This window comes from Cicer arietinum, chromosome 4 (assembly GCF_000331145.2).
Source record: "Cicer arietinum cultivar CDC Frontier isolate Library 1 chromosome 4, Cicar.CDCFrontier_v2.0, whole genome shotgun sequence".
NCBI lineage: Eukaryota > Viridiplantae > Streptophyta > Magnoliopsida > Fabales > Fabaceae > Cicer > Cicer arietinum.
In genome coordinates this window covers 7,070,032-7,089,612 of record NC_021163.2, presented here as the reverse complement: position 1 = coordinate 7,089,612, position 19,581 = coordinate 7,070,032, and the positions used below count along the sequence as shown (strand labels likewise).

General features: G+C 31.8%; 2 protein-coding genes across 3 annotated transcripts in view; both read right to left on the bottom strand.

Moving 5' to 3' along the window:
* LOC101504048 (uncharacterized) overlaps positions 1-12,916 on the bottom strand; it is a 14,233-nt gene extending 1,317 nt beyond the window's left edge. The window contains exons 1-23 of one of the 2 annotated variants that reach the window (XM_004495848.4): positions 12,386-12,916; positions 11,576-11,942; positions 10,619-10,773; positions 9,725-9,964; positions 9,339-9,448; positions 9,167-9,244; positions 8,984-9,090; positions 8,511-8,602; positions 8,040-8,170; positions 7,823-7,926; positions 7,515-7,592; positions 7,297-7,375; positions 6,954-7,122; positions 6,203-6,273; positions 5,559-5,639; positions 5,320-5,390; positions 3,413-3,509; positions 3,244-3,303; positions 3,062-3,116; positions 2,588-2,979; positions 1,741-2,516; positions 711-1,626; positions 37-591 (exon numbers count right to left, since the gene is read on the bottom strand). In XM_004495848.4, coding sequence (XP_004495905.1) covers positions 37-591; positions 711-1,626; positions 1,741-2,516; positions 2,588-2,979; positions 3,062-3,116; positions 3,244-3,303; positions 3,413-3,509; positions 5,320-5,390; positions 5,559-5,639; positions 6,203-6,273; positions 6,954-7,122; positions 7,297-7,375; positions 7,515-7,592; positions 7,823-7,926; positions 8,040-8,170; positions 8,511-8,602; positions 8,984-9,090; positions 9,167-9,244; positions 9,339-9,448; positions 9,725-9,964; positions 10,619-10,773; positions 11,576-11,928 — 4,770 coding nt within the window. In that variant the 5' untranslated portion in view covers positions 11,929-11,942; positions 12,386-12,916. Of the gene's footprint in view, positions 1-36; positions 592-710; positions 1,627-1,740; positions 2,517-2,587; positions 2,980-3,061; positions 3,117-3,243; positions 3,304-3,412; positions 3,510-5,319; positions 5,391-5,558; positions 5,640-6,202; positions 6,274-6,953; positions 7,123-7,296; positions 7,376-7,514; positions 7,593-7,822; positions 7,927-8,039; positions 8,171-8,510; positions 8,603-8,983; positions 9,091-9,166; positions 9,245-9,338; positions 9,449-9,724; positions 9,965-10,618; positions 10,774-11,575; positions 11,943-12,385 lie in introns of those variants that run through there. The other variant, XM_073367200.1, reaches the window with a different exon arrangement.
* Positions 12,917-17,925: 5,009 nt separating this feature from the next.
* Positions 17,926-19,581, bottom strand: part of LOC101503719 (vacuolar protein sorting-associated protein 51 homolog) — a 9,117-nt gene continuing 7,461 nt past the window's right edge. The window contains exons 16-20 of the mRNA XM_012714510.3: positions 19,341-19,412; positions 19,201-19,251; positions 18,780-19,007; positions 18,498-18,674; positions 17,926-18,318 (exon numbers count right to left, since the gene is read on the bottom strand). Of these exons, the coding sequence (XP_012569964.1) occupies positions 18,199-18,318; positions 18,498-18,674; positions 18,780-19,007; positions 19,201-19,251; positions 19,341-19,412 (648 nt within the window). The 3' untranslated portion in view covers positions 17,926-18,198. The remainder of the gene's footprint in view (positions 18,319-18,497; positions 18,675-18,779; positions 19,008-19,200; positions 19,252-19,340; positions 19,413-19,581) is intronic.

The following is a 19,581-nucleotide window of genomic DNA, read 5'->3' as shown; positions in this document are numbered from 1 at the left end:
TTAGGTTAGGAGAAATGGAACTTTAAGTCTACTCACCTTGTGGTCTAATCTAGTGAAATAATACAGCAGCTTATCTCTGATCTCATGATCAATGTGGGGGTGTTCCCATGGAATCTCGGGATCGTTTAGTTCCCAAGGACTATGCCGATGATCTTCTGTTGGATCAGTATCGTACTGGACCTGAAACCTATCCCAAGGACTGTCAGGGAATTCATCAGATTTGGCCTTCACTGCAACGACTTGACCATCCCACCAACTTCCACCTTTCCCGTCTTCATTCCTCCACCATACTGTGCATTTCTCTTGGGAGGACCAATTCCTGTTCATGGCAGCATCATACAATGTTTTCTCAACAACAAAATCGGTGAAGTTGATCAAATCGGGTAAAGTTAGTTTGAACGATTTTCCACATGCATATGATGAAGGATCCACAAATTTAAGTTTGAGTTTGCAACAGCTATCCCCAGAACCTGGGAGCTCCGCATACTCAAGCTCTTCAACCTTGCAAATTTCGATAGCCCTTAGTCCTTGAAATAATCTCCATGGACCTGATTCAGACAACGCATATGACTGTATGTACTCTTCATGGCCCTGCAGATAAAAAGTGCTCAAGAATATAAACCAAGAAACATATTGCAGAAACTTGCATTCCAAAGCAAAGTAGATAGTATGATCAATAAGGAAAAAAGTTAATCCACAACATAAACTACCTGTCTCAAGTATACAACTTCATCACCAAGTTGAGGAATATAATGGTAACAATCCTCATGCGCTGACAGCATTAGCCATGACAGCTTTTTAACGTGGTGATTTGGCATACTTCGAGTTAAAATACTAAGATCATTGGCAATATACTCATCAGGCCTGTTTCTAGCAGACCTTTTTCTTTGGTGAAGTTGATCAAATACTTCGATAGAAGAATCGTCCCGACTGGATGTGCCCCTTGAACTTTGTCCCACTCGAACTTTAAACCTGGTGTTCATAGCATTTGGCTCCTCGGAAGTTGTTTTCATCCTAACTGAACGCGTTCGACGAACTGGATCGCTGGCAGCATTAGATAAATCAAATCCTAAGCCATGCTGATTGCTGAATATCGAAGCATTTTCTTCCAGATCAAAACCAAAACCATTAGGACCGGGTTCCCTTTTATATGATTTATTCCTTTCATGGTTGTGATTATAACTTCTCTGATAAGAACAATCATCTTCCCCTTCTAGTGCTTCTGTTACTCGAGAAGGCCCTGAAAAAGAGGGATTTCCAGAAATTACATCACTTTTAGCACCAATTGAATCTGCCTTGGAACTACCAAATTTCATTTTGCAAGAACTTTCAATGTCTTCTGGAGGCTGTTTCTTTTTAATAATTATTTTTGTTGGTTTAACAGGTCCTTTCATTTTGAGGTCTTGAGAGTGGCTTGAGTGAACAACTTCATGTGAGTCCTCAGTGCATTTATCAGATCTAGACCGGCCTTTATCACAACCATTGAACTTATCATAACCAGATGCTATGGAACCATCGACAATTGGTTGATGGTTGTCAAGCCCCCAAGATTCCAGCGATGAAACATGCTCTTTATTAACCATGCTACTGTCAGCCTCTAACTTGCTGGTCATGTGTTCTGATTTCCTGCAAAACATCGTGGAAAAAACATTTGATTTTGAGTTCGAAGAGGTTACCAAATAACTAAAAGGAAGCAGTATCGTAAATATATTTTTAACACTTGTGTTAGGCTTTACATACCCATTGGCATTGAATTCAAGATGGCCGTTAACTTCAGTATCATATGTGTGTCTTCTCCTTTGTCTGCTCTGATCTGTGCTCCCCTCAAGACATATGGATGTATCCGGATTATTGATAGGATTTTCAACTTCTGTTTTATCAACATTTTCATTTCTATTGTGACTTTCCAAAAGTTTAGCCTTAGTAGCATCTGACATACCATACATAACGGGGCCCATAGAACTTGCATCTGGCGAAGTCTTTTGAACACTTTCTGGGGGTTGGGATCTGGAAGACTGACATAACATATCAGCATGATTCTCACATGCAAATTTTGGGTCCTCTACAGGTGCATTCTTCTTAGAATCACGAAGCGAAAACTTAAGAACCAGTCTCGGTCTACTTTCAAGATTTGCCTGAGATTCAGAATATGGAGGTGGCTTGGATGCATTGGCAGACTCTTCCAATAAGGGTTTTTCAAGTTCTTCACACTTAATAAGGATTTTTCTCTCAGGTTCACTGAGATTTTCTGAATCGTGCAAACCGTCTGATGATTCATCTTCAGAATCATTATCTTCCTCATCCGTAGATGTTTCGCCAATTTGAGAGAACATATTACGAGCATTATGTGCAGCAGTTCTCTGGGGTCTTGATGTCTTAGCTTTGGAAGATTTCCTTTTTGCTGATTTCGAGCTTCCTTTGGATTTCTTAGTTCTTTGATTTCTAGAAGTACTACCGTTACACTCTTCCAAACTCCTTTTCCTAACACGCCTTCCAGAAGAGGCCATTCCCTCACCCTGAGAACACTATGATCAGATGACAAGTTATAATTAAAGATTGATCAAACAAAAATAAAGACACTACTTACTCCAACATTATGTTTCTTCCTTGTTGATCTTCTACGACCATCCCTATTACTAGAGTCACCTTCGCTGTATTCTAGATCACTAGAAGATATGGCACTAACAGTCCCTTGCTCTGCAGCACTAGAGTTATCCTCGTTCACATTGTATTCAGAGTCATTATCATCACTTACAATTTCATATTCTGGCTCCCATAACAAGGCATCCATAAACTCTGGTTGTGGCTCAAGCATTCCTTCCAAATCAACCAAAGGTATCTCCTGGTAATCCTGACCAACACTAAAATCTAGACCGACAGCATATTTTTTTATCAATGAAGGACGCCATTCAATGCCAAGAGCACCGAGACGACGTTGCTGGAATTGACTCTGATAAGGTTCTGGATATGGCACCATACCTGGTAATTAAATAATTTATGATAAGAGAAATTTGCATCCGGATAAGGGAGTAAGAATTTCAGAATAAGAGCCACAACATACTAGAATCACATAGAGGTTCCTGAATGTTTCTTCGGTGCGGTGGAAGTTGAGTTTCCTACATCAGGTGTGACATTGGTTTAGATTTAGATTGTCTTGGAAAGGCAATAAACAGACATTACATTTATTAATATAACTATGATGGCAAAATAAAAAATAAAAAGAGCACAATGATGACCCTCAACCTGATCAAGAACATTTCCCTGAGTATCCTGAATGAGGGGTCGATAATCACCAAGGAAAAACTGCCATAAAAATGAAATGGACGAAAACATAAATTAACTTGTTATAATCTCTCTCTCTCTCTCTCTCTCTCTCTGTGTGTGTGTATGCAATACGGTGATATTTGACTACCTGGTCATATTTTGCATCCTTCTGGGAATCGCCTTGACCTGTACTCAGAAAATATATCTGTCCAACATCATCTGAAAGTACGATTGATGTTCCATCCCTAAAATGAACACAAAGGCATATTTAAATTTTATAATTACACATGGTCAGAGCTCTTGATTCATCAAAGATGGACACTGAAGAAAGTAATGGAATAATACTTTCATGTTTTATTACTACAGCCTTAGGTTGTTTATATAGGAAAATAAATTACAATAGTAATCATGACTGATAATGACAATCATAAAAATAAAAATAAAGAGAATAATATAAAATCAAATCTGATTTCTCGTTTCTTCAACAGACACTATAAGGCATAATATCTGTGACATGGAACACTCATCATCAGCAAGGTGAGTATAGAGTCTACAGAGTTTCTCCATCAATACATAAAGCAGCAAGCACAGTATGATGATGTTGAATCAATCAATATACACATCAAAGAAGGTATCGACTGAGCATCCAAGTTGATCTATGAAATTATAGGACTGTGTCGACCTAGTCCAATGTTAATCAACTTAATGTTGTTATAGTCCTTGCAAATACCAACGGAGGTTCGGACAAAGCTGAGTAACATTTTACAATTGCAGTGATCATTTTAGAATATTGATAATGTGGGGGGACTAAGTTGATATAATCCTACAATTTCAAAGATTAAAAATTGGATATTTATTCGATCTCGATCGCACAACGGTAGCTCACTGTTGGTATGGATCTAAACAACTACTATTCATGACAACAAAGTAAGAATATTTGATGGTCAGATTGATTAAGAACAGTGGAAGCTAAGAGTTTTGTCTGGATAGGAAAATATAATCACTTTTGAAATGTAATTATTGGCATGTTATTAAAAACTACTCCTTTTGTCCTATCTTTTGTGTCGTTTCACACCTCTAAAGAAAATGACTAAGTGTACTAGTTTCCAAAATAAAATAATATTCCTTGACTAAAAATTCTTATTAATAGTAGCTGGTGTAATAGTTAGTTGGAAAAACTAATTAATGTAGGGGTTGCTGAGATAAATACAAATATGGGTATTCTGAAGAGAACACTTAATATGAGACGGAAGGAGTACGTGAATCTACATGAAAATTGGGGCATCCCTTCATTATAGAAACGATGATAGAATCCTAACTTAGGGTTTCTGTATAAGCATCACTAAGGATGGTTGACTAGGTGGAGGATAGTTCAATGGTTAGAGGTAGACTAAGGAAAGCTATATGCCAAATCATCAACAAAGATGAGTAAATGCCTAAATGGTCTATCTTTTGACCTAATAGATTGGTTAACCCATTCACCTCACTTTACCTAGAGGGAAAAGACATTGTTGTTGATGTTAACATCTAGAACCAATTTATTAACCTAAAGAAAAATTTACATTTGTAATTTCTAAAAATCAATTATTTTCAATGTAATAGTACTTCAAATGACAGTGACAAAATAACCAAACATGACGGCTACTATTGCCACAAACATGTGTCTAGTTACTTGAACAAACAGTTCGAAATGGGCCCGTGAATTGCCTGCACGAAGCCCAACAGGTTCTTGCATGAAGGAGGAACTTAAATTGAAAAGAAAAAAAGTTATAACTCTTTGCCTGACAACTTAGGCATACTTGTTTGGCATGAAGATCAATCAAAGGGATTACATGCAACCGGTTGAGAGCTATGTAATCTCTTTGCCGAAGACAAATCCCACAATAAGTGAAAAGAAAATACAAAATACATTCATTAAGTATTACCAAAGTATGGAACAAATCAAAATTTTAGTGCGTAAAAAGATAGAGATAAACATAGAAATTATTAAACATATATTTATAATAAGAAGAACTGAAACTTTCAATTAATAACAATTATTATGTAGACACTTACGGAGAAAACTTTCCATCAACCAACCTAAAGCGTCCAATTTCATATGTTCGAATAGGTATGCCCTCCCATATCTAGAAAAAGAACATAGCAAAAAGCATAAATTATTAGTTAATGTTTTACAAAGAACATGCTAGCACATATCTAGAAAAAGTATATAAGTATCAAAAAGCATTAATTAATTTATGTTTTCCGAACAACGTGTTGGTACATAGTAAGGACCAATAAGAAAGGAAGCTTACATCCCACACAATGGTTCGGCCATCATACCCAGCACTCATAGCTATCCGAGGGTTGAAAGGATGAACATCCAAAACATAAGACTGCCAGCCAATGAAAACTCAGCATTCAATCACATCACAATAGAACTGAGTATTCAAATTATGACAAAATAAGAAGTAGCTAAAACTTAATCCAATAAGAAAAGTATGAGTGTGTATGACAACATTTCAATTTTATGTTGGTCCAGAAAAAACAAACTTTAGCATGTTTACTGATGGAGCAAATTAGCGGGCATATGATATAGGGTGTGTTTGTTTAAGGTTTTTGAGATTCCCATGTTTAGTACGATGCATAATTACTTTATTTTACATTCCCATATTAGAGTGTGGGAATCTTTTTTCTCCCATGAAAATAAAATAACTAATAATAACTTCCTGTTTATATCCATTTATTTTTTCTATTTTTTATTTTTAAACGAAACAAATTTCAAAAAGATTCCTAGGAATGTCAAATACTTATCAAATGCGGTTGTGATTTGTTCTCTGAAATAATATTACCAATAATGGGGTTCCAGGTATACTATCGCTGAGTATATAATTCCCTACATGAACAAGTGCCCTGAAGGACATGGGGAGGGGGTTATAGAGGGTAGGGTAGTGCTTACAGATTCAGTATGACCGGTCAAAGAGTGCACTAAGCTGCCATCAACTGCATTCCAAACGCATATTCTGCAATCTTTGAGATGAAAAGACAAGTCCTCAGCTTAAGCAAGCAAGAACCTCTCTCCACTATGAAATTACTTAAATTATATATAAAAAATATGGAAAGGTGCTGCTATGTTGCAAATGAATGCAAAGTCAAAGAAATAAAGATGTATTATCATGATACTCTAAGAACGTAATGCTCATGAGATGCCTAATGTACTTACTAATCATACAATGTCAATTGCATACTAAACCAAGGACCCATGAAACAATATATTGAATTGTCATATATGTGAGAGTAGCAATCAGTACTACAAATTTAGCCTAATATATATAGGTGCTCCTCGACCACTTTAGTCTATGGGAAAATTGATTTTCTAACTAATTCTATAATATGTTTTTCTAGAAATAGAAAGAGTTAGTATATCAAGGACAAATCTGTAACAAAAATGGGTAAATTACATCAAGAGATGTTCTCAAAGAATGTGAAACAAATAAAAATCAAATTGTAATAATCACGGTAGAAGTTTAACTTTGAATATAAGGTGTCACAGATTTGAAAATCTAAGTAATACTAAAAAATACAATACGATATACTGGTGTAAATTCACGCCAACACAACAAGCCTTTCTCCACCGAAGTGATTGGCTATTTGCATTAAACAACATCACAATGCCCCATTATAGCTATTAGTTTGAACAAGTTCATTACCCATAATAGCTGCCAGTACAAAGCGATTGTCCAGACTCCACACAATCATATTAACACCGCGAGGAGTAGGTAGAAATCTCTGCCTCGGGCCCCCTCGTGGAGGTTGAGGAGGCAGGGGAGGTGGTGGCACTTTTAAATGATATGCACGAATCCAACGTCCTACTTTTCCCTGAAATGGCAATGGGAAACTTAAAACATAGTTTGCACAGTAGGCATTGGGGAAAAGTGAAACTGCACGTCATAAAGATGCCTAAATATTTCTGGAAAAGATATAATGGAGAAAAATGACTTCAAGGATGAAATAGACCATAGTTCAATGGCAAAATAATATTAAGGAGCTCACATGAGATCTACGTGATCTGGGAACCCATATAATTGCACTTCCATCACGAGAGCATGTAACTATGTTATCATGACAATACCTGAAAATGCACAATACCAGCATGCAAAGTGGTTAGGAATGACAACAGAGTACACTAGTTATATTAAATAAACACTAAACAAGTTCAACAAAATTAATAATAGCAACGAAAGGAAATAATGATTAAGAAAGTTAATGACCAGAAATTTCTAAACTTCAGTGTATTTTCTTCTTTCCAAGAATCAGATGTCCAAATTTTCGAAGCCACGGCGCAACCACTGCAAATAGAGGTACCGAAGCGAAGACAATAAGATTCATCCCAAAAGAAAAAATAGAACACGATAAGGAAATTGTAGAAAATATTTCTGAATATTATTTACAGTTGTGAATAGGATACAAGTCCTAATTCTAAACCTAATGGGTCTAATCGATGGACCGAATGCAATTATTACTAATAATTACAAATATATGTTATTTACAACAGAAAGATATAACCACAACTGCTAACCTGAACTGTACATAATTAACATCATTCTCATGACCAGATAATAAATCCATCTCATGTATTGGTAGCTCTGAGTCATCGGTGTTAGGCTTTAAAGCACTCCATACCTGTCAATAGCCGTATTTCTCAAATCTGAATAGATGCAATATTTGAACCAGAAAAAGCCAATTGTATTAATGGAAGAATACAAAATATCTGAAGAGTGCACCAATAAGCGTACCCTGGCAAAAGTATCAGAGCTACCAGTAACAAAAACAGTTCCATTTGCATTATATGCACAACAAAGGATTTGAAGGCCTCGTTGAGCATTACTTGAAGACGATAGGTTAGCTGGTGGAGCATTTCCCTTCCCTAGAAAAATTTATAATTCCTCAAAAATCCAATAATGAATCAAAAAATAACCAAATAACACAAAAATGATAGTGAACAGGTAAAACTTGCATAATTTTGGTCTGAACCAGATATGATAACTCCATTTATAGTTCTAAAATGTGGTATTGGATTGGAATATGTTCAAAAGCATGATTTTTAAATATTGTATTTAGATTTATTAGAATCTACTTAACCCAACTAAGCATAATATATAGTAAACTAAAACAAATTTAGTATGTAATAATGCCAAACTCAAATCAATTCCAATCTTCCAGATCCAGTCCTGATCTATTGACAGAATTAGAATCAATGATCTAACCAGTTATAGCATCTGAAGGTCGTGGTACGTAAATGCGTGAATTTTGTGAATTTCTTGCATCCCATATTCTACAAGTTCCATCATCTGATGACCTACATATCTCATCATAAATCATAACAGTCAAGTAACAAAATAAGAACCCATATTATTGCAGACTATGAGCATTAGAATGCGAATTACAAGACAGAATACACTTAGTAGATTAGGAAACATCCCCGAACCAAAAAAAGAGAGAGAAAGGACATTGTATAAGGAAGTAGGTGTCAACTTGTGTTATGGTTTGTTGAGTAAACTTTGCTATAAAAGGAGAAAATAGTGCAAATAGAGAATGGATTATATGAAATCGACCCTTGCAAAAAATTTAGGATTCGATTATTTGTGTACGAAATAGATTAGCGACGAGACATTCAAGCTACAAGAATCATATATAGAAAGACAATAATGGGGAACTGTAACTCTTAAAATGAACTTACGATAGCAGATGGTATAAAGCAGTGGGCCTGGGACTAAACGCAATAGTATTCACAGCTCCAGTATGTCCACGTAAAACTGATATTGGCATCCCATCAGGTAAGCGCCACTGTTGTGATGCAGATATCAATTTACTTCCCAAAGGTTTACAGGATAGAACATACAAATTAAGAAATACTACTTACAACTCGAATAACAAAATCATTTGAAGCAGATGCCACCAAAGCATTGTTTGAGCTTACTGCCAAGTCAGTAATGTCACCCTTTGTTTTATGTAAAGACAAGAGAAGGTCAGATTCTATTTAAAGGAACGCAAACTTATCAAGATTACTTTCATAATCCATACTCTTGACTCACTTCATGTCCACGACAACTAGCCAAACAAAATGCAGTTTCCATAGACCAAATCTTGACGAGACGATCATCTGAACCACTGATAATATATCGCCCTGATCCATCGAATATGGCTGCGAGATAGCACCATTTTTCTAATTTCATCAATCATAATTTGGCTATTGAAACAATTAGTTATATGTGTTTTAGAGGAAATTATTATCAAGACACAGTACTTAACTTAAGAACAAAGCTACTAATGCAAAAAGCATTGGAATCGACTTATATTGATGTCATGTGGCCTATATCTAATTAATGGCTTTCATGAGAATAAAAAATCAACTCGTATTAACACATTCCCCATAGAGCCACCATGTTAATAGTAAATTTAGCAAAAGTGTAAGTCATACCACAATAGACAGCCACTCGGTGCCCCCTTAGCTTTTTAATATTTTGCATCCTTTCCACCATAGTAGATGGTCTGGCAATAGCATAACATGCACTGCGAATAGCTGGAGCACGATGGTGCTTCGTAAAACCACCTCCAATTTCCCTTAAACTTAGCCCCTGAACCTGATTAGCCTTCAGATGTGGCCAACGCAGGTAAAGTAGAGGGGACTTCACCTGCTTTGCAGTCGTTTTTCTATCAACTGTAAAAACACGAGGATTAAATAAAGTAATAAACAGATATCCATATCTCATTCTTCCACATATGTTTGTAGTTAATGTTGGGCATAGGCTGAGTATAGAAATTACCAGGCATATTAATTAAAAATGTCAACATAAGTGCCAGAAACTACACTTGTAAAAAGGGAAGACCATGAAGATATTCCGTGACAAATGCAACTATCAATCAGTATTTGAACATTTAAAATCCTGGATTTTTCCCATTTTATAAATGCTCATTACTATCTACCCAATGATTAACTCGTATATATGCCCCATACCAATCTTGACCGAGTGGACATAAGATAATCACTGTAAAAAAAGTGTATTTTAACGAAGCAAAGTTGATTTTGGGGTTTCGATTTTCAATTCTTACCAAAGCAGAAACTGAAACAAGGATTGATATAGTAATTTAGAGCTAGCCCTAACATATTAATACATCCCTTTGCAAATTTATACAGAACAAGAAAAGAAAATCTTTAGTAGATAAGAAATATGAATAAATGACAAATTTCATAGCATTCACATAATAGCCTAAGATTGCAAGATATTGTTTTCAGCGTATCTACGTTAAAAACTTTATATCTTAGCTTGAATGACCAACTACAGAAAGAAGATTACTGTAGCATATCACGTACTATCAATAAGGGAAAATGAACCATCTCCAAGTAAAGTGGGAACATCCGCTGCATTAGGACTACTTCCTCCACATTTTCCACTCAAAGAATAGGCTGTACTCAGCATTAACTGCTTCAGAAGCTTTACCAGGTGATCCTTAGCTACGTGAGGATATCTTGTAGTTACACAAAATGACTCAATATTAGTCCCCGTGCATGTAATATCAAGAAGCAGCCATTACTAGCTCAGGAGAAAAGTTTATAAATTATGGTAGTTTCTTGTATGTTATGATCACAAGCTAGCAGCAAATTCACAAGAATGTGTAAGCATATAAATTTTTTAAGAAACCTTCCCATAAATAATCTTTGCACAAAGCTATGGTCGCTAATGTTTCAAAATATCTGTCATTTTACAAAACTTATATTGTTTCAACTTATCTATCACTTTGAAAAATCAACTAAGTATTAATGCTGTTTCTGCAAAGTTATCCTAGTCTGCTGGTTTCACTAAATAAAATGAGAGATAGCATTAATGGAGTGATAATAATTTGAGTATTGTAATAAGGCTAGCTTAGTGAAACTGTGAAATGAGATTCCACTTTCTGGTAAGTTAGGCTTCCATTAACTTAATCGAAGGATATTTTGAGAGAGAGAGAGAGAGAGAGGAAGAGGAGGAGGAGGAGGAGGCTGTTGCTAAAATCAAGGACATTGGAACTGTATTAAACAGCCTACATAATGAACAAAATAGAAAGGAAAAAGTTTTCAGTCAGATTCAGTATATATTTCTACATGCATTAACAAGAATAGTTCACAAACTTACTAAATGCCCATAGTTGTATAAACTATAATGAGAAAATGAAATTGAACACCAGATTCTTAACAATACTATGCCTCTGCATTTAAAAATAAGTCATATGTTGAATAGCTGCGCTTAAAACTCTAATGTTATTTACAGTAATAAATTGGCAACAAAAATACCTGTCTGCTAAATTGCCGTAGTGTAAAGGTAAAGAGATGCCATCATCATCGCCAGCATCATCTTCACCAGGCTCACCACTTCTTGAAAACCAAGCATGATATCTTCTAGGTAGAAGCCGATGCTCTAAAAGTTCATTCCTGAGCTGAGCAAAAGACCTCTGGCATGGCCCGGCAGACAAAAAATGCATGATTAAAAAGTAAACTTCCCGGAGGTCTATATCCACATCAGTCTTGACAGCTTCCATATCCATAAGGGACCGTACCATCACATCCTCCTGATTTTGAACACTCAAAGGTACAACACTCGTCGAAGATGCACCACCAGTAGAGGGTTTGCACTTCTTCGAATCCATGTTCGAAAAACACCCTACAAAACACCCAAAAAAAAGTACTTACTGTACTACAAATTCAAAAGGCAAAAAACACCCTTAAAAACAGCACTAATACAACTCTTTTCCAACTACATCAAAGTCATCTTGTTCGCCATCATCATATCATAAAACTACTTCGGATTTCACAAGCAAAACCCATTTTCAATTTCGATTCCAAGAAATTCAAAAGAAGTTCCCTTTTTTTTTTTTTCTTATCCAACCATGGCAATAGAAAAATTATTACCAAAACAAAACTCAGATCAATTCCAAATTCCAATAATCAAAACATGAAGCACAAGCAATGATCTCTCTATAACAAAAACCAAGCTAGCAAATTTCCCTATAGTTTCAAGAACAATTATGAAAACCAACTAAAAACAAGTCCAACAGAACAAAACAAATAAAAGAAAAATGGAGAGAAGGGGCATTAAGGAAATACCTCTGAAATGGTTTGAGTTGAAGATTGTGGAGCAGCTAAAACGATAGGTTTAACCGCAAAGTAACCAATTTCCATTCGAAAAACAGCATTGATATAGAGATTGAAGAGGAACAATACAATGAATCCAAAACTAATAGCTGTTAATTAATCATCACGTGTTAAGTGTTTTCTACAACTGGAAGAAAGGGTTTAGGGTTGGGATAATATTTTATTTAATTTTTGAATGAAATAGAATCCAATTATAAATACAGTTACGAAAGGAAATCTCAGTAACTGCAAAAAAGTAATGGCGTTAACATCACTGACCTTATATGTTAGGATCAGTTTGGAATTAAATATGAAAAGAAAAAGAATGATAATTAAGATTGTTTGGGTTTGTTATGGAAAAGGGGAAAAAAAGAAGTGAATTCCTTTTATGTAGTCAAGGCTCCGATTCTGAAAGGATGAATCTTGCGGTGTTTGGTTGGTGTTCGCGACGGAGCTACGGAGGACGGAGTTGGATGAAAAAGGAAGTGATTTTATTTATAAAGTTTATAAATAAATTTATTTATTTAAAGGAAATCTTTAATTTTTTCAATTTTGTTAAAAACATAAAATCACTTTTGTTACCATAAAGAAGCGAGAATATGGAGTTTGGCAGTGATAGAATTTCTGAAACTTTAAATGACAAGTATAGCCTTAATAGTTTTTTTATTAAAAAAAAAAATTGAGTTTGAATTCTAGTTTAAACAATTTTTATTGGAGTTTATTTATTTTTTGTTCGAATTTTCAATTATTTTGGCTCTATTCCCCTAAAATCAGATGTATAATATAAATTTCAATACTAACATGTATAATTATAGGGTCGGACTTAAAACCTAAAACAACTTTTCAAAATAAGGTTTTAAATTATAAAAAATATAAAATAGTAGTAACTTAATTACCAATTAAACTAATATATAACAACATGTAAATTAATTTATAACACAATGATATCATAGACTATTTAGTTTTTTTTTATTTTATTAAAGTAAACATTTTTTGACGGCTAAAGCTTAATTTTAATGGTTTGATCTTTGAGCAGGCTTCATGAACTTGTATATATTCGAGCTTTCAGAATATTTTGTTTTTTTTTTTTTTAGATATTTTAACAGTTTTAATTATTTTGTATAATAAGTATAAAAATTAAATATCACTAATGATTTATGATTGATTGACAATAAATTTTTTATTTATTTATAATATATATGAATTAAATTTATATTTTTATTTATCAATATTGATATTGAACATACATAATTTATCTATAAATTAGTAATTGTTAACAAGAAATTAATTTTAAACTCGTGAATTATCAAATTAAACTCAGTAATAGATACAATCTATTTGATGTACGATATATTAATTTAATAAGAGTCAAAGTTTAACAATATTTTTTTTCATTTTACAAATATTACTAGGGTTGTTAAAATACATAAAAAAATATTTAAATCACCAATAAGAAATGGTTTTAACTTATATATTATAGAACTAATATGATATATTGGATAAAATGATAACATTGATTATAGTCAAAGTTTAAAAATTATTTTTCTGTCTAAATAAATCTTTTGATTTTTTTGTTAACTTAAAAATATTATCAGTACTATTATTGGACATAAAAAATATTGATTAGCAATTTTTAATTTATATTCTATTGATATATTTTACTCATTTGAATTAAAAATATATAGAGAAAAAAAAAAGTTACCAACTTGAGATTGTAATTTTTTTTCTTCTTTTTTTGTCTTTTTTCTTCTTTATGATAAAGAAAAAATCGCCAACTTCATTAAAAATTAAATCTATATAAATTATATCATATAAATTTGTCAAGTAAAAAATTAAATTCTTTAATAGTTGATATGATTTTTCACATCAATCACTGTGGTGAAAAATCAATAATTTAAAAGTACATATTTGATGTCAAAAGAGTGGTAGTCTTATAGGAGAATAAATATAAATCACATGAAACATAGTGTTATATAAAAATAAATATAAATTACAGTGAATTTAAGTTTTTTTATTTTGATAGTAAATATTTTTGTATGCAACATCTAATATTGTAAGTAAGTGTCTTAATATCCTATCTTAATCTTGTTATAATATCTTATTTGTTTGATAATTGTTGATTTATTTGTAATATATCTTTATGAAAATGATGTTATTCAAATATAAAACAAGATATAAATATAATATTATATAAAATAAAATAATTTTTTTTTAAAAGGATCAAATTTATCATATTCGTATTTTATGTTTAAATAACATTACTATTTTTACGATATTCTCTATTATTCACACAATTCAATATACGTGTTACACTTCATATACCTTGAATTTTATTCTTTTTTCTTGTTGCATCTTTAATATCTTTTGGTTTGGTATTCTCTACTTTTTTAGTTGATTGTTTTAATTTAATTGTTGATTTTAAATACACCTTTTGAATTATTCACTTGTCTCCCATGTAGATGTAGTATATAGACTCGTCTTTTAATGCTGTCAATATTTAGATAATTGCCAAGATTAATTGTAATAGATATTTCTGATGCAACTTACACTTTTTATATAATTGTTCCAATACACACATAATACAGTAAACACGCTACTTTTAAAAAATAATAATAATCAAGAGCATCAATGGAGAATTTTTCAAAACACCGTTAAAGGAATTAGAAATATAGAGGGTTTGTTCTTCGAACCTCACTATTTAATGTCCACACTTCAAACTTTTATCATCTACAATTAATTAATATGTATATTGTCTATTTATTTTGTTCATGATGGAATCTTATTTATGTATTGGTGTATATTTGGTAACCCCTGTAAACTAACTTATTTATTAAATTAATTATAAGTTTGTTTGATAAAATTAAATATGTTTTGTAACAAATTTTTTGCACAAAAGTTTATAGATTTTTATGAAATACCATTTTAATCAACAATTGAGTTTATAATTTATAATTTTTTATATTTATTTTATTTATAATTTTATTTATTTTATTATTATTTTTTACCCTCGTATAATACAAAATATCTACTTATTTATTTAATTAAAAAAAAAGTAAATATGAATCTATATTTTTTTAAGTTTAATTCAATTTTCACTTAGTTATTTAAATTTATTTTATCTCGATTTGGTCATTTAAGTTACATTATGATTGCACCGTTAATTATTTATCTCAATTTCGACAACGTTTAATTAAAAGCTAATGATCATTTGAAATTATATCAAATACTGCAACAATATATCTCTCATATTAATATTTCAGCAATATATCTCTCATATTAATATTTCAGAAAACGTTCATCAAATCTATAAATAATAATATTTTTTCTTTACAACAATTTAAATCCACATATAACTTAAAAACAATGTCATAAAAGTTTATCCACATAATTAATGTCTTAAATTTCTTTCATATGAAAAGCATCTTAGATAATTAACTTGCTGCGATGTTTAAATTAAATATTAATATTTTATATAGTAATTCAAGAAAAATTTTAATTTAAGAAATTATATATATAATTTAATATATCTTATATGCTAATAGTACAAAAGAATGTAAATTAAAAGACTAAATAGGAAACAAATAAACTTAAGAAAAAATTGAAGAAGGATCAAACGTGCCTTAAAAAAAAAAAAAACTACCAACTGACTCAAAACTCACTACCCTATCTCGTTCGCATTGCTTGGTTCCCATATCAGATATGTGATTGTAACACAACTTTTAATACAAACCCGTACATGTATATATACACAATATAAATATTTTTCAATTTTTTTTTGCCAAAAAAATATACCTTTTAAAATATTAAAAACACTATTTTAACACAATATTTATATTTGTTTTATTAATCATTTTTAAATATATATCATTAATCACTTTTTAAACATATATCTTATTAACTACCAAAAGTCATGAAATTAATTACTTTAGAGTACTTCTTTAACTACTAAAGTGATTAATAAAGTATTTAAAATGATTAGCGATATAAATTTGTATATGTATTACAAAAAAAAATCATACAAACTAATAGTACTCTAATTGTGTTCTTATATATCATTTTACAATTACAAAAATTAAATTTATTAAATATTTTTCTTTTGATCAATTAATTTTTCAACTATAAGATATGAACTTATAATTTAATTTTACCAAATAAAATATATCTTAATTCATCTTATGCTCTCTTCTTATCTTATATATGGATTTACCCGATGAAAAAAAACATGTTAGTATGATTCAACTCAATTGGATGGACAATCTTTTTTTAAATTTAAGAAACTTATTTTTTATTTTAAAGTAACCTTTTTTTAATACACTATAATTTGTTTATACTATCAAAACAACTGCATACTCCTTTTATTCCTAATTATTTGAAACATATGTTCTTAAATATAAACATCCTTTTAAATTATTAGATGCATTGATTATCTATTTTTATAAACATATCCCTTAATGCTATTAATTTATCTTAGAATCAAAAAAATTAATATAAACACAGTCAAATACTAAAGTTATTTTAAGAACATCTACATATAAAATGAATATATTTACTATTTACTTTTTTTTAATATACGGAAAAAAATATAAGGTGTTTATAAAAAGAGACAAAAGTAGTAAGTTACACTCAAATGAAAAATATATAATGAATAAAAATATGTATAAATAATTTGTTTTAAGATAACACTCCTAAAATAGTGTAAATTAAAAATAAATAACAATAATAATAAATTATAATAAATGTTCATTTTCATTTTTTATCTATGATTTTAAATCAACTATTATGTATCATTCGAATTTTTTAATGATTTTTTGGAGTAATATTTAAGACATATTTAATAGTTTTCTTACAAAAAATTAGAATTTTTTAACTCGTATCGAATCATCGGTTTTGAATGTCGTGAAATCAATATATGAATCAATAGAGGTTGAGTTTGATTGGTTTAAATCAATTTCGATCCGAACCTAGAAAAAAAAGTCAAACAAAATTAATTGATTTTTATTGCTGTTATCAAATAAATATATGCTTCATAATACTCATATCCACACAGTAAAATGTGTAATGTAAAGATTATTTATAGATAATTTAGTGAATATATAATATCTTCAGAGTCGAATTTGAGACATGATGTCTACCTTAACAATATCAGTATTTCTCAATTGAATTAAGAAATCAAGACTTACGACGGTTGGTTTTACTAAAAATATATAAGAATGTAGACAATTGTCAACCACAAACGAAAGTAATAATTTTACGTTAGGCTTGAATTTGAATGCACCAATCATGAAATAAGCCCTACGACATTGGTAGTTTTTCTTGGAAATTTTGCTGCCTATAAAAAGCCAAGTTTGTTCATGTCAGGGAAGATTCCCAACTGCTGATTAAAGAACTAACTTCACCAACGGAAAATATCATGTACTCAATTGAAATAATTTGGGTACAATGAGCTAGCCTTGAAGCTGCACCAATTTCTAATTTTCTAGACGTAATCACCAAGCTTGAATAGAACTAAAGTCTTGAGTCATGAACGGAGGCAACTTTCTAGATTCCATAGTTTAAAAAATAATAACAATATGACACATAGTTACAACTTACAAGAGATTTACAAAGTGAACAGAAAAGGAACCAAGTTGACAATCAACTGCCAAACCATCACTAATTCTACGAATACAACAAAGGTGTCTTTCTCTTTAGCTCTTTTTTTATATTCTCAACATTGAACATGTATGTATGTATATCAGCAGGTACGAAACGTCGACATGATCATAGTTTCCAGTCCAAAAAAATGTTTATGAAGCCGTTGTGTTTTGTTCCTTGGTTTTAGCCAACTTTGCTTGTATAAGTTTGTCAAGTATGGGAGGCTCCAATGGAATAGGATCAAGACACCGCTCTGCAGTAGCAACAATCACCTGTGCCCAAAGAATATAAAAAAATCAAATAGGCATAGAAGGTGCATAGAGAAGCCGAGAAGGTAGGACCTAGGGATTAGTTTACAACAGTAAAACTAAAGGCAATATTCTCATGGGGAAGGGAAAAGTGCAACACCAATTTGAAAATTTAAAGCCACAGTAATACTATTTCTACAAACCTCATCAAGCAAGAAGTCGACTGCAGCTTCATCTTCAACTATTTCCCTTACAGGGGTCCTTAGAAACTGGATATCCAGTTGAACTTGTTGGAATCCACTCCTGTTAAAAGTTTGGAGACGGACAAATTCTTGTATACTTTTCAGGCAGAATTTCACTATAGTAGTAACAACTGACTCCTGCAGTTTGTCGGCAAAAATGATAAAATTGTTCGCAACCAATTATCTATACATAATCACCAATATGTTTATATCTAAATCACCAATATGATAGCCACTCAATACCTGCGTATATTCTACTTTTGTGAAAATTTCAACTTTTTGCTTAAACAGTTTTGCTAAATGTGTTTCCAGAAGCTGGCTTCTTGCCCTTTGAGTATTTGACCTACCCAATTTCTCCTCCCGCAAGGGGTTGCTCCTTGATGATACACTACTTCCATTACTATCAGTCCTGCGGTGCTTACGTATACCTTGAGGCAAAATCTGCTTCACTTCCTTAAGTACAACTTCAAGCTGGAATGAAAAATAAGAATTATCAAAGTTTTCCTCCAGTCTGCATCAATTAATGATCATACTATGATCTTTGAGTAAATATAATCAAGACTTCAGTCCGTGCATTATAGTTCAAATAACTACAATTAAGAAAGACTGATGGTCAATGGCAGCGAAAACAGAGCGGTTGATATGAAAACACAGAAATACCAACCTCTTGAAGAAAGAAATCAACAAACATGTGAACTTCTCTTGGCTCCTTATGCTGCGTAAAGTAAAATAATCTTTAGATTGCGCTTTCAAAAATAATCAGCAATCTTTTATATTTTAAAGAGGAGCAAATAACAGGCTGACCTTAACCCAATTAGGTGTTGTAAACCTCTTCTTCAGGATAAGTGAAATCCTCTGGGTTCTCATATTTATGTACTGAAAAGAATCAAACAGTATATGTAAATGCTGCTGAACTTTAAAATAGTTTTCTAATAATGCAAACATAAACAGTATGGAGAAAATCAAGTAGAGGTAGAATGAGACTAAATATCATCCAAAACCAAAGCATTAAAGGAACAGAGCTACTTGTACCCAAAAAAAAAAG